The sequence below is a fragment of the Lygodium microphyllum genome, chromosome 7 (assembly GCF_053477565.2).
Source record: "Lygodium microphyllum isolate KBCC chromosome 7, Lygodium_microphyllum_v1.1.10, whole genome shotgun sequence".
NCBI classification, from domain to species: Eukaryota; Viridiplantae; Streptophyta; class Polypodiopsida; order Schizaeales; family Lygodiaceae; genus Lygodium; species Lygodium microphyllum.
Window position 1 is genome coordinate 6,773,586 of NC_141141.1, and position 13,155 is coordinate 6,786,740.

General features: G+C 43.2%; 1 protein-coding gene across 2 annotated transcripts in view; it reads left to right on the plus strand.

Moving 5' to 3' along the window:
• Nucleotides 1-13,155, plus strand: part of LOC148033146 (catalytics) — a 129,173-nt gene that overhangs the window by 18,709 nt on the left and 97,309 nt on the right. Inside the window, exons 3-5 of one of the 2 annotated variants that reach the window (XM_087680960.1) lie at nt 4,166-4,238; nt 4,410-4,431; nt 4,614-4,692. In XM_087680960.1, the coding sequence (XP_087537086.1) occupies nt 4,166-4,238; nt 4,410-4,431; nt 4,614-4,692 (174 nt within the window). Of the gene's footprint in view, nt 1-4,165; nt 4,239-4,403; nt 4,432-4,541; nt 4,693-13,155 lie in introns of those variants that run through there. The other variant, XM_087680961.1, reaches the window with a different exon arrangement.

The following is a 13,155-nucleotide window of genomic DNA, read 5'->3' on the forward strand; positions in this document are numbered from 1 at the left end:
TCAAGGTGGTGGATTAAGGATTCATCTAAGTGCAACATTATTATGGCTTGGGCTCTTTCATCATCTTCTACATATATAGGGTCGGATGGGTCAATGGCCTTGGTCCCTTTAATGAAGGGCCAGTGACCCCCTCTCCATCATTTTATATTTCACTAATACCTATCATGGATGGAAATCTCTTCCATCACACTTGTTGCTGATTTGAGGTTTTACATCAACATAGGCCATGATAGGAAGGTCTTATCTATTGCACAGGGCAATGGTAGTGCCTAATGCTTTACAAAGCGGGAAATAAGAGCGGAAGCAAATGAAATGATGTTTTAACCAAATGAGTAATAGGCTGAAAGTGACTTAGAATCTAATTCAAAAATCAGCAAGACAATATTTGGAGAGAAGCAGTGACATGGTCTATGTGTTTATAATTTTACACATAGCCTTATAGTGTCACTTAATGAGAGAAACACTTAATGACCGTGCTAAAATGCCAAATGGCATTCATAACTCAGACTTAACGTTTAGATTTCTGATTAACATTGACAAGCAATGATTGAGAAATGTAGTATTAGTGCTTACAAACACTCATCTCACAATTTATGTCTCACTTGAGATGTAAAATGTCAATCTTTTAACGGACTTAATGATGTCCATCAAGTGTGTCTAGCCCTGAGATGGAGCTTCTAGCTCTGCAATAAACTCTAGAGAAGGTTAATCAGTGATGTGTTAGTGACTTCTAGGATGATTAAAGTAGAAACGAGAAAGCTTGAAGCTTTTTGGCTATGGCTGCCAATGAGACACATAGTTAGGGTTTCACTTTGTGTGGCTAGTAGAGGGAATTTTTAAAAACCTTTTTAGGTGGAGATAGCCCACTTCGGGGGACTACAAATGCCCTTTGATAACTGATAGGATTGTGCTTCTACAAACCACATCAGTTGACAAAATCCGTTATTGTAAAAAATGCACTGATTTGGGAAAAATGCCTTTGCATTGAAATGATGAGCAGTTGTGCCCTTAGGTGAAGAAGAACTCCCCAGAAGAAATTGGGAGCTAATATTCCCTCCTTTGCCTTCACTAGGTCCTCCACTGACTGCTGGTCTAGATCTAGCTATGAGGGTTGAGAGGTTAAGATGGAGAATGAAACTTTCTTGTTTATTCAACTGAGATAGGATTAGGGAAAGCTTAATGGATCAGAGATGGCTCTGATACCATGTTGGAATATCAAGAGTTGTAGCATGGAAGTGTGCACAAGAGGGTTAAGAGAGCTCACAAAGTACAAGAAGAAGATCTTCCTCTTTCTCTATATAACTTTCTTGTCCCTTTCTCAAATTCTCCTCTCCCTATCTATCATTTCTTCTTCTTTCTCACTTTCAAGTTTTATTCATACATATTACATCCTCTCCTTCTCCTTCTCCCTTTCCCTTTCCCTTTTCCAAATCCCTCTTTCTCTTCCCCTCCTCCTTTCTTCTCATTCTTCTTTACAATGCCTAGGCCTCTTCATGATCTATCTTAAGTTGCACATTTTGTGTGTGTAGACTAATTTTATGTATAATAGTGTATGTGTTTTTTTGATGAATGTACGAAACAACATATTTTATTCTTAAAATTTTTTGTATGTTTCATACCGTACATATTAGCATATTGAATGTATCATGCTAAACGTACAAAACCACCGTGCCTACTACTTTAGCTTGACAGAGAGAGGGTGATTCCCTCTGGCTTTCTCTTCCACTTTGAGAGGGGGTAGTTTTCTTCTCTTGAGGATGTCAGGACTTTGGTTCATTTATTGCTTCACAAACCATTAGCTTTTGATCCACCATATTCGTGGTAGCTCACATGGTAGACTTCTAGGGCAGTCTCCCTTTGCTTCCACCTATTCTTTGTACTTCACCGCATACCCCCTATAGTTTTCTTTGTCAGCAACACCCAGTGGTGGTAGAGATAGCTTGTCCATTTGGTGATGTGTTGGGTCTACTAAGATGATCCCTTTTACTCTCCCCTTGGGGCACAAATTACTCAATAGGAAGCACATTGATTGCAAACCTATGCTAAATGCTAAATCATATCACAGGTTCAAAGCCCTTAAAAAAAAAAAAGAAGAGCAAAGTCCACAGTGGTTCCATCCGCCTTTGTAGATCTTGGTAGAGGCCATTGGGCAGCTGAGGAGAATCCTTTGTTTAACCCCTTGGTCTCTTTGGGATGATCAGCTGGGCTCCCTTGGTAAGAGAACCGTTACTTGTGTAGTTTTGGTAGGCCACTGGGCAGTCCACATACACTCGTTGTTTGATACCTGCGTTGCTTTGGGGTGGGACACCTTGGGGAAAAGAAAAGAAAAATTGGGCTTGGGCTAGTACAATCCTTTTTGGTTCCAATTTTGGGCCTCAGAGGGGGTGTTGAGCTAATACTACATTACATGTTGATTAGCCACATTAAACAGCCCCAAAACAAGCTTAATTAATTGAGTTACCAGACTTTCATTAAAAAGAAATGCGTTCCTAGAGAGTATTTGTGTTCCATCAACCAAACCCTAATTTGGGAGGGCACAACCATCTATAAATAGATAGGTTTGCCACCACTCAGTCTCAATCTTGTTTTTGCAGCTTGCAAGTGCCTTCTCTTTGCTATCCATACCCTGTTCACGGAGGATATCTTAGTTCAAGCTGCTGCCCACTGTTTCTTGTCATTAGGTGCATGTTGTCCAGCCGTTTGCTGCTATTCATGACTGTTTTGAGCCTTTCCGGCTTGCTGTCCAGCCAGGCAGCTGCTGTCCACTCAGTGCTCAGCTACAGTCTCTATTGCCATGTGGACAGATTGCTTGTGTCTGCAGTTGTATGACTAGCCCCATCTGTGTTCTGCTGTTTCTGGAGCCGACTAGCCTTGCCACGTCATTAGACTGGTGTGCTTTACAGTTCTACATCTTTACCCAGCTGCCATGGTATTAGACCTTGTTGCGTTTGCTGTTTTCTACACTGGCTGTTTGCTTGCCAACCTTCATTAGGGTTGCGTTTGCTACTATTAGACTTCCTAGGAGGCTGCCTGGTGCGTTTCAGGATCCATCAGAGTATGACACACGCTTTTGGTCATACTCTCTGCCCCGGTCCTAAAGACATAGTAGTTTGGGGGTGAGTATTTCACCTGGCATAGCGTGTTTGCGACATTGAGCATTGCATTCATTCATTATTTAGATTTCTTTCATCTTTTGTGTTCATTGTTTCTGTGTTAACCCTAACCCTAACTATGTTTCTTTATTAGTCTGTGTGTTTGTTATATGATTGTGTTTCTATTCTATGGTCGACCATTTCTTTATAGGAGGTGGGGTGACCATTTCTTTATATGAGGTGGGGAGGTTGAGATGAAGGCCTGGAGGGGCAGTGTGCTGACAGAATAGGGCAGCACAAAGCAGGGGAAAGGATGGCCTGTGTGAGGGGTGGCTGGCAAGAGGCTGAGAGAATGGGTTGATGGGAGTGTGAAGGGGAGGTTGGCAGAAGCCTGGAGAAAGGCAGTCAAGAGGGTTGGCTTTTACTTTTAGGAAAGGGATTCATGTGTAAATGAATCTTAGCCACATATGACCTTGGTTTTCAAGCACTTGGCTAAATGGATAGTATGTTTGGGGGAGCATAAGTGGAAGATCCTTTTCTAAGCTAGAAAATGATTCTTCTCAAAAACCATTTGTTGGTTAAAGGATATGCTGGGGTAAAGACGGCTTGTCTAGCATGACCCAACAATGATTTAGTTAGTCCAGGAGCCTACGTAGCCACATGTGGTGGTCCTCATGTCCCAACTCCTTGAGGAGTTGTGAGCCACCATAAGGCCAGCGCAAATCATGACTGATTTACACTTCATTCTCATCAGCAATGTGTTACATTATCAAAAGGTTGAACTAGAAAAGTAGGGTGACTACGTCTAGAGACAATACCTAAACTGAGACAGAAATAAGGTCAGGCCCAAAGTGTTTGGACTAGAAAGTATCCAAACTGAAAAGAAATTTGATCTGGACTCTAGGAGAGGCATTTACGGTTGGATTTGTCCTTTTTAAATTTACAATATGGAGGTATTATTTTCACTGGATTTGGTTCTTATTCTAGTTTTCAGATGTTTATATTCAAGAAAATGTCAGTGTTACTTGATTTCAATGTTATCAAGTTTTGGTATGGCCTTGATGATTGTGAAGGTCGATTGGTTTCCTTGGGGGGAAGAAGCATTTTCAAAAGCTCGGGCTGAGGACAAGCCTATATTTCTATCAGGTGCACAAAGAATATCAAGGCACAATCTTGAGTATCTATTTCAGTTCCTTTTTGAGGAATATAAGTTTGTAAGTCACTCAATTCAGCTTGTGCAATGTATGTGATGAGATGTTTGCATCATTGACTGTGGATTTGGCTTTGACATGTCGGATGCTGTGGTGCTGCTTAAAGTCGGCTACAGCACATGTCATTGGTAAGCTTAGATTTGATAGTCACCTTTGCAGGAGAGTTTAGGAAGCTTGAAAAAGATATCTTAATTTCCTGTGCCTAACATGCCAGAAACATTGAATCATTTGTTGCCAGGTTATGCTGAAAATACATTCTGCAATGCTGAATATGAAAGTCTGAATTCGTGCATACACATACCATGTGCAGGTGCCATGTGATGGAGGTCGAGTCTTTTGAAAATGAAGAAATCGCTAAGCTTATGAACAATTGGTTTGTATCTGTCAAGGTTGGTCACGGGCTCTCCTACTTGTCGAATGCAACTAGTTGTGATTGCTGTATCTAACATGATTTGGCATAGTCATAGTCATGTCCTTTGAGCAAAAGTTGGTCAAATTGTAATGGATTACAAAAAATAATTCTTGGAGCACAATGGATAACGAGTTTATGAGCTTCCAATCAGCAGATACCAGTAAATTGCATCATTTTAAGATGAGCATTTTAGAGATGGTATTGAGGGATTTTTGGGCTTCTATTTCCATATTTTCGTTTCATTGTAGAGGACATGGCCAATTTTGTATCATTCTTCCATCCAACTCCATCTTCATCAGTGAAAGGTAAACAAATTGAAATATCTTTCCTTCCTCCTCTCATGCAAGATTCTGGACTAAGTCATGAAGATGAATTTCAGCTTGTTGATATTGGACTTGGTCTTGAAGAGGATAGAATCCTTGTATGTTAACACAAGAAGAGGTGATTATAAGAAAAAGTCAAGGTAAATCTTCTTCCAATTTTCCTCCTCTTGGTCAGTTTGATTTTGGTGCTTCATCTACACAAATTCCTTCACCTACATTTCAATTTCCAACATTTTCATCAAAGTCTCAAAGTCTATCCATTGTATTCAATTCAATTCCATCCACACCTCAATTCCAAATCCCACCCATCCAACCCTTTCCTTTCATTGCACCTTCTGTTAAGAAGAGTGCTAGGGTTTGCACTGAGGACACATAGAGTGTACGACCACGACAGAAACACAAAGACACAGACACAGACACAGAGGGCAAAACTCAAACCCTAAACGCAAAACTCAAAACTCAAACACAAAAACTCAAACACAAATAGAAGAAGGGAGAGAGAGAACACAACTTTGAAGTGAATGAATGTTGTAAATGAATGTAAGAGTGTACAGTGTGCTCAAGGGCAGAGCAATGTCGGAGTGTGACGTCCACCAAAGACGGATCCCAAGTCTGTGCATATGCCCTTACGTCTCGCATGACGATGAGGGCAACACTGTCCTCATGGATTATCACCCCGTGCCGGTGATGGCGCTAGGAAGAGGACGAGGTAGAGGCCTAGGAGGGCAGACGCAGGATCCAATCACCTGTTGGACTTGTGGTCTCCCAGGTCATGTCTCATCACGCTGCCCCGAAAGGGAGCAACAAAACAGAGACAAGGCTGACCAAAGGTGTGCTGAGTGCAGAATCACCCATCTCTTCGTCGATTGCCCAAAGCGAAAGCCGTCTTCTAGCTCAGCCAACGTACCATCTGTCCCATTGGGGCTGTTTGGAGTCGAGACCCTCGACGAGGAGGCAATACCTATTCCGTTACGGGTCATGACACGTGCCCAGACAAAGCAGGCCGGCATATCACTGCCAGGACCTAGCAACCTTGATGCAGCTTCAATAGAAAAGAAAATTCGCATGCAGAAGAAGAAGAGGTTGGAAGCTAAAATCGCACTAAAAACGGAGAGTGCTACAACTATGCCTGCTGCTGCTGGAAGGAAGGTCTCTGCTGGTAAACGCAGCAGTGTACCACCGATCGGGGGTTGGAAATTGTGCACAGTTTGCTGTAAACAGCAGGCTGAAACAGTGTCTGAGAGTGTTAGGGCCTGCAATGCTGAAAATGCAGGCTGGCTGACCTTGGAGATGATGGATAACATGCTGAACAGCAGTTTGGGACAGTCTAGAGCAGTCGTCAGTAGCTGAGAGCTGTCGCCTACAGCAATGGACAGGCTGAAGATGATGTGGCTGCAGTCGATGATGGCTGGACAGCAGATGGAGGTGGACTGCAGGCTGGAAACTAGGCGCCAATAGCAGCAGAGGGTGTGTGGGCTGGTGTAACCTGCAAAACAAGGATCATAGCTGAATGAGGGCAGCATGTCTATTTATAGATGTGGAAGGGCGCCCCAAAAATTAGGGTTTCCACTAAACTCTCTCGAACCGCTCCCCGTTTTAGGGTTTTACTCTAAAAGAGTATTTTTAGTGTGTTTTGGGGCTGTTTAAGAGGCTAATCAGAAAGTAATGAATATTTTAGCTCAACACCCCCTCTCAGGCCCAAAATTGAGTCGAAAGGTTAGGCCAGCCATTGTGATGTTGATGTACCCCAAGGTGTCCCACCCCAAAGCAGCCAAGGCATCGGACAAAGGGTGCACGTTGGTTGCCCAGTGGCCTACCAAGACTACAGAGGCGATGGTTATCTTATCAAGGGAATCCAAGTAGTCACCCCAGAGAGGACAGGGCATTCGACAAAGGGTGCACGTCGGCTGCCCAGTGGCCTATCAAGCCCTACAAAGGCGGATGGAACTACATGGAACTTTTGTGTGTTGTTTTTTTTTTTGAAGAAGTGTGGTAAATTTTATGGGATGCGGCCGATTGAGGAATAGTGACCCAGAGGAGTAGGGAGGGTACACCTAACACATCACAAAACAATACAAGCTAACCCATCTACTCAGGGTGTCGATTACGAGGAAAAGTAGGTGATGAGGTATCCATGTGATGAAGAAGGATGGTGGTGTGGTAATAACAGCCGTCGGTGGAAACAGCTTAGGATCCGCTCAAGTGGTGCTCTGCACAATGAGATGCAAAGTATGCTACATGTTGAAGAATGCTCATGTAGCAGGTGCCACTTGGACAGTGCCCCTCATGGGAAAATTGTTCACTTGCCCAAGCGCCCTAGTACAAAGATGATGAAATCATGCAATGCAAAGGGTAAGGTATAACAGGGGGAAGAAGCCGATGTCGAAGACAAAGTGCTGAAGTCTGTAGAATACCAATAAGGGTAGGAATTTCCTCGCAACTTGGATGTAGATGACAAAGAAGGAAGAGGAGCCTGATGTCGGTCTTGTTGGAGTGCGCGGGTAGCGGAAGCGTGAAGATTTGCAGCAGAGGAAGTGAGCAGGTGAGTGAGAGTAAGAGTGACGAACTGATTTGGGTGTACCAACAATGTGTTGGTACACAAAGAATAAAATGTATTTATACTTAGGGCCCGTAAGGGTGTATTCACATGTACAACATAACAATACACGTGTAAAATACACGGAGGTGAATAAAGGACCTTTACATCCCAACAACCTCCCACTCAAAGGTCCAGAGTGAACCTTTAACCAACTCCCACTAGTCGTGCAATGCTCATGCTGAGCCTTGTCTAGACTTTTAGTGAGAACATCTGCAGGGTTGTCCTGTGTTTTGATCTTGGTCAATGTGATTAAACCATCTTCCAAAATCGGTCTGATAAAGTGATATCGCACATCAATATGCTTTGTGCGTGAATGATACATGGCATTCTTAGCCAGATACACAGCACTCTGGCTATCACATCCCAACACTGGAGTACTCATAGACATGCCGAGATCCTCTGCGAGTTTGCTCAACCATATAGCTTCCTTAGACGCTTCAGTAGCTGATATGTATTCAGCTTCAGTAGTACTCAGTGCTACGATGTTCTGCAACTTGGAGCACCAAGAGACGGCCCCTCCAGCAACTGTAAAGACATACCCGCTAGTGGACCTGTGAGTGTCTAAGTCACCTGCCATGTCTGCATCACAATAACCTTGCAGATTAAGTGCACCCTGCCCATAGCAAATACACTTTCTTTGTGTACCCTTCAGATATCTAAGAATACACTTGACAGCCTCCCAATGTGGTTTGCCAGGATTTGACATAAACCTACTGACAACTCCCACTGCATAAGCAATGTCTGGACGAGTAGCCACCATAGCATACATAAGAGAGCCACAAGCTGATGCATAAGGGACTCCCTTCATAGCATTGGCTTCCATGTCATCTTTTGGGCTATTGGCTTTACTAAGCTTAAGGTATGGAGGTAAGGGTACTCCGAGAGGCTTAGCTTCAGCCATGTTAAATCTGTCCAGTACCTTTTCAATGTACTTTTCTTGAGATAAGAACAACAATTTCTGCGTTCTATCCCTATGAATCCTCATGCCCAATATATGCTCCGCATTCCCCAAATCTTTCATGGAAAAAGCTGATTTCAGCTGATCTTTGAGGGCATCCAAGCTAGTCTTTCTCTTCCCAGCTAGCAACATATCATCCACATATAAAACAAGTATGATAGGGCTGCCATCTGTATCCTTTTTCATATACAAACAATGATCTGCATGGCTGCGTGTAAACCCATGAGAGAGCATAAAAGTGTCAAACTTTTTGTACCACTGCCGTGGTGCTTGTTTCAGCCCATATAAGCTGCGTTTTAGTTTACATACCAACTGCTCTTTTCCAGGAACTACAAAACCCTCGGGCTGTTTCATGTAGATCTCCTCATCAATGTCACCATGCAGAAAAGCTGTTTTCACATCCATTTGGTACAGCTCTAAATCCAATACAGCAGTGAGAGCAAAAAGCACACGTAGTGTGGTCATCTTCACGACAGGTGAGAAGACCTCTTGGAAGTCAATCCCTTCCTTCTGTGCATACCCTTTGGCAACCAATCTTGCCTTGTACTTGGGTTTCCCATCAACTGTCTTTACTTTGTAAACCCATTTTTTTGGAAGAGGCTTTCTTCCTTTGGGCAACGACACAAGATCCCAAGTATCATTAGCATACAGAGATTTAATCTCTTCCTGCATAGCTAGCTCCCACTTATTACTGAATTTGCATGACTTAGCCTTTTTATATGTCAGAGGCTCACCCTCATCAGTAAGCATCACATAATGCAAAGAGGGGTCATACCTATGTGGCTGCCTTCGTAGGCGTGTAGACCTGCGTACCCAATGATCTACATTCTCAGGAATCGGATCTACATCTGGAGGCATGTTATTTTCAGCATTTATTGGCTGCTGTAAGTCATTTTCAGCATGCTGTTCATGCTGTACAGCACCTTCATTTTCATTTCCAGCACCTGCATTTTCATAATCAGCAAGTCTATCTTGCTGTCCATGACCTCCCTGTGCTTCTATTTGCTGTCCGTCATCATCTGGCTCAAAGATAACCGGCTGATCATCAGTTTCAGCCTGTGGTACAGCACCATGAGGCTCATCTTTGAAGTAATAGGTGGCTGCGAATTCTGAAATTTGACCTTTTTCATGTCTTCATCAGAGGCTAAAGTACTTTTCAGCAACTTTGCCTCATTAAACACAACATTACGGCTGCGAACAATTTTCTTGGACTGAGGTAGTCACACTCTATAGCCAAATTCACCCTCATCACCATAGCTCATGAAAATGCCTTTGGTGGATTTCGGGTCAAGTTTATTCCTCAGCTCATCTCTAACATGCACAAAAGCATCACAGCCAAATATTCGTAAATGGTCATATGAGGCCGGTTTGCCAGACCAAACCTCCTCAGGGATGCCATTATTTAAGGACCTGTTTGGAGAGCGGTTGCAAATGTGAACCGCGGTTTTAAGTGCCTCTCCCCAAAATTCATGAGGGAGATTAGCAGTGGACAGCATGCACCGCACTCTCTCACATAGGTCCTATTGTATCTTTCAGCCACACCATTTGAAGAAGGGCTGTAAGGGGCTGTAAGCTCCCTCTTGATCCCATGCAAGTCACAAAAGGACTTAAATTCATTAGATGTGAACTCACCCCCATTATCAGTTCTCAAGCATTTCAACTTTCTACCTGTTTGAGTGGTCACGAATGCATGAAAAGTTTTAAAAACAGTAAACACTTCACTTTTCTTTTTCAACAAATAAACCCAAATCTTCCTGGAACAATCATCAATAAAAGAGGCAAAGTATGCAGCACCACCCAACGATTTCAAAGGCATGCTACATACATCAGAATGCACTAAGTCCAAGACATTTGACTTACGGGAGACACCAGAGTAAAAGGAATTTTTCATTTGCTTTCCAAACTGACAGTCATTACAAAAATCAAGTTTAGAGCCTTTTCCATCAACCCTCTTCAAAGAGGTAAGGACATCAAGTCCTTTCTGGCTCATATGGCCTAATCTCTTATGCCATAACTCCAAATGACAGCCAATTTCAGCAACTGCAAGAAACTTGCCATTCAAAGCTTTACAATGCAGACAATACAAAGTGCCCTTCTTGGTTCCTTTAGCAATCATGGAACCTCTTTTTAATTTCCACAAACCACCACCAAATAGTGTGGTGTAACCATGCAAGTCAAGCTGTCCAACAGATAGTAAACTCTTCTTGATGCCAGGCACATATTTGACATCTTTCAACACAAGTTCTTGCCCATTATCCAAAGACAAGTGTATGGTGCCAATCCCATCAATGCTGCAAGCATGATTATTTCCAAGGTAAACCTTGCCATAACAGGCTGCATCAAAAGTAGCAAAGCACTCCAAGCATGGAGTCACATGGAAAGAGGCACCAGAGTCTACAATCCAAGTCTGAGTGACACCATCATCAACTGACAAAAGTGCATCAATCACATCAGCCTTGGTGATCTGCATATCCTGCATGTGATATACAAGGGCATCATAATCCACTGCACATAATACATCAGCCTCTGCATCCGAGAGCTCCTCTATGACAACACTGGAGGCCACATTGGCCTTTTCCTTGCCTTTGCCTGCCTCAGATGCATCTGTCTTTTCCTCTTTCTTATTTTTGTCTCCTGCATTCTTCTTTCTCTTTTGTTCCTTCTTGTAATACCTGCAATCAGGCTTCTTGTGGCCCTTCCGACCACACTGATAGCATGTAACATCACTCTTTTCTTTTCCTTTGCTCTTGCTCCTACTTCTCTGTCCAGCATTTGCATTTTTCTTTTCAGCCCTGCCTCTAACATTATAAGCTGAGTTGCTGCCTTCTCCACTAGACTTACGTCTAATTTCTTCATTCAAGATCGAACCCCTCACACCATCATATGTGAGATTGGGGTTATTACTGAGAGAAACAACCAAAGTCTCCCAAGAGTCAGGCAATGTCATGATCAAAAAGATCGCCCTCAACTTATCATCATAATCCAAACTTGCATCCTTGAGCTGATTTAAAATGCCAGTAAATACACTCAAGTTCTCAGCTGCAGGCTTGGACTCATCCAGCCGTATATTCACCAACTTGCGCATTAAATGCACCTGATTAACAGGTGTGGTGATCTCATAGGTAGTTTTCAACTTCTCCCATAGTGCATGACTGGTGTCTAAACCCTTAATGTCTGTCAAAATGTCATCAGTGACACCCATCTTTATATAAGCCACAGCCTTTTTATTGACTTTGGCCCAATCCGCCTCAGACATTTGTGCGGGTTTATCCTTTTGCAAAGCATCCTCACAATCCTTTAAGAACAGTATGCCCTGCATACGATTTTTCCAAAGATCAAAGCCCTGACCATCAAATCACTTGATTTCCATCAAACTTTTAATGTCAGAACTGGAAGAAGTTGCAGCCATTTTTATCACAAGTATAAGTGTAAATACACTGAACTGCAAGAGCACAAGCTAAATCAGCAAATACACTGCTGTTCTTGCATAACCAGCAATAATCCTCTGCTGTTTTTACATAAACCAGCCACTGCACAGGCAAATAATGCAGAAATTTATCAAATTCTGCATAAAATCCCAAATTTCCAGGTCCAAATGTGCGCAAATGTCAGCCAAACTGACTCAGCTGAGCAAAATTACATCAATACATGAAAAGCCCCAATTTTTCTTGGTCCAATGCCAAGAAATTTTACTCGGATGAGCAAAATTTCAACAAATTTGGAAAAATCCCCAATTTAATTGAGGTCAATGCGCACAATGTCTGCAATTTCTGACATAGATGTCATTGTCAAGCATAAACAGCATCAAATCTGGGAAAAGCCCCAAATTTCCAGGCTCAAATTTGCACAAATCTGAAAACTGTGCTTCCACGCGCGAACCCCCGTCAGTAAGGGGCTGCTTGCAGGAAATTTAAAAAAATGAAGGAAAAATGCCTAAAAAAAGTGACGAATCTGCTGCCGTTGACCAGCGCATGCTGTCGTGACTTGGAAACTGCTGCCTGATGCCACGGAAATTGTCGCCAGCCTGTCGCCTGCTGTCGCCTGATCAAACACGATCTGTCCTGCTGCCGCCTGATGAAAAACGACCTGTCCTGCTGCCGCCTGATGAAAAACGACCTGTCTTGCTGCCGCCAGGTCAAAAAACGACCTGTCCCTGCCTGCCAGGTAAAAAACGACCTGTCGCCTGACTGAATTTGCTGTCGCCTGTCAAAAACGACCTGTCCTGCTGCCGCCAGGTCAAAAAACGACCTGTCCCTGCCTGCCAGGTCAAAAACGACCTGTCGCCTGTCAAAAACGACCTGTTGATTTCGCGTGAGCGAAACACTGGAGATGTCTTACCCGGACTCCGAGGAGCGCGAGCACCTTAACCGAAGCTCTGATACCAGTTGTTGGAGTGCGCGGGTAGCGGAAGCGTGAAGATTTGCAGCAGAGGAAGTGAGCAGGTGAGTGAGAGTAAGAGTGACGAACTGATTTGGGTGTACCAACAATGTGTTGGTACACAAAGAATAAAATGTATTTATACTTAGGGCCCGTAAGGGTGCATTCACATGTACAACATAA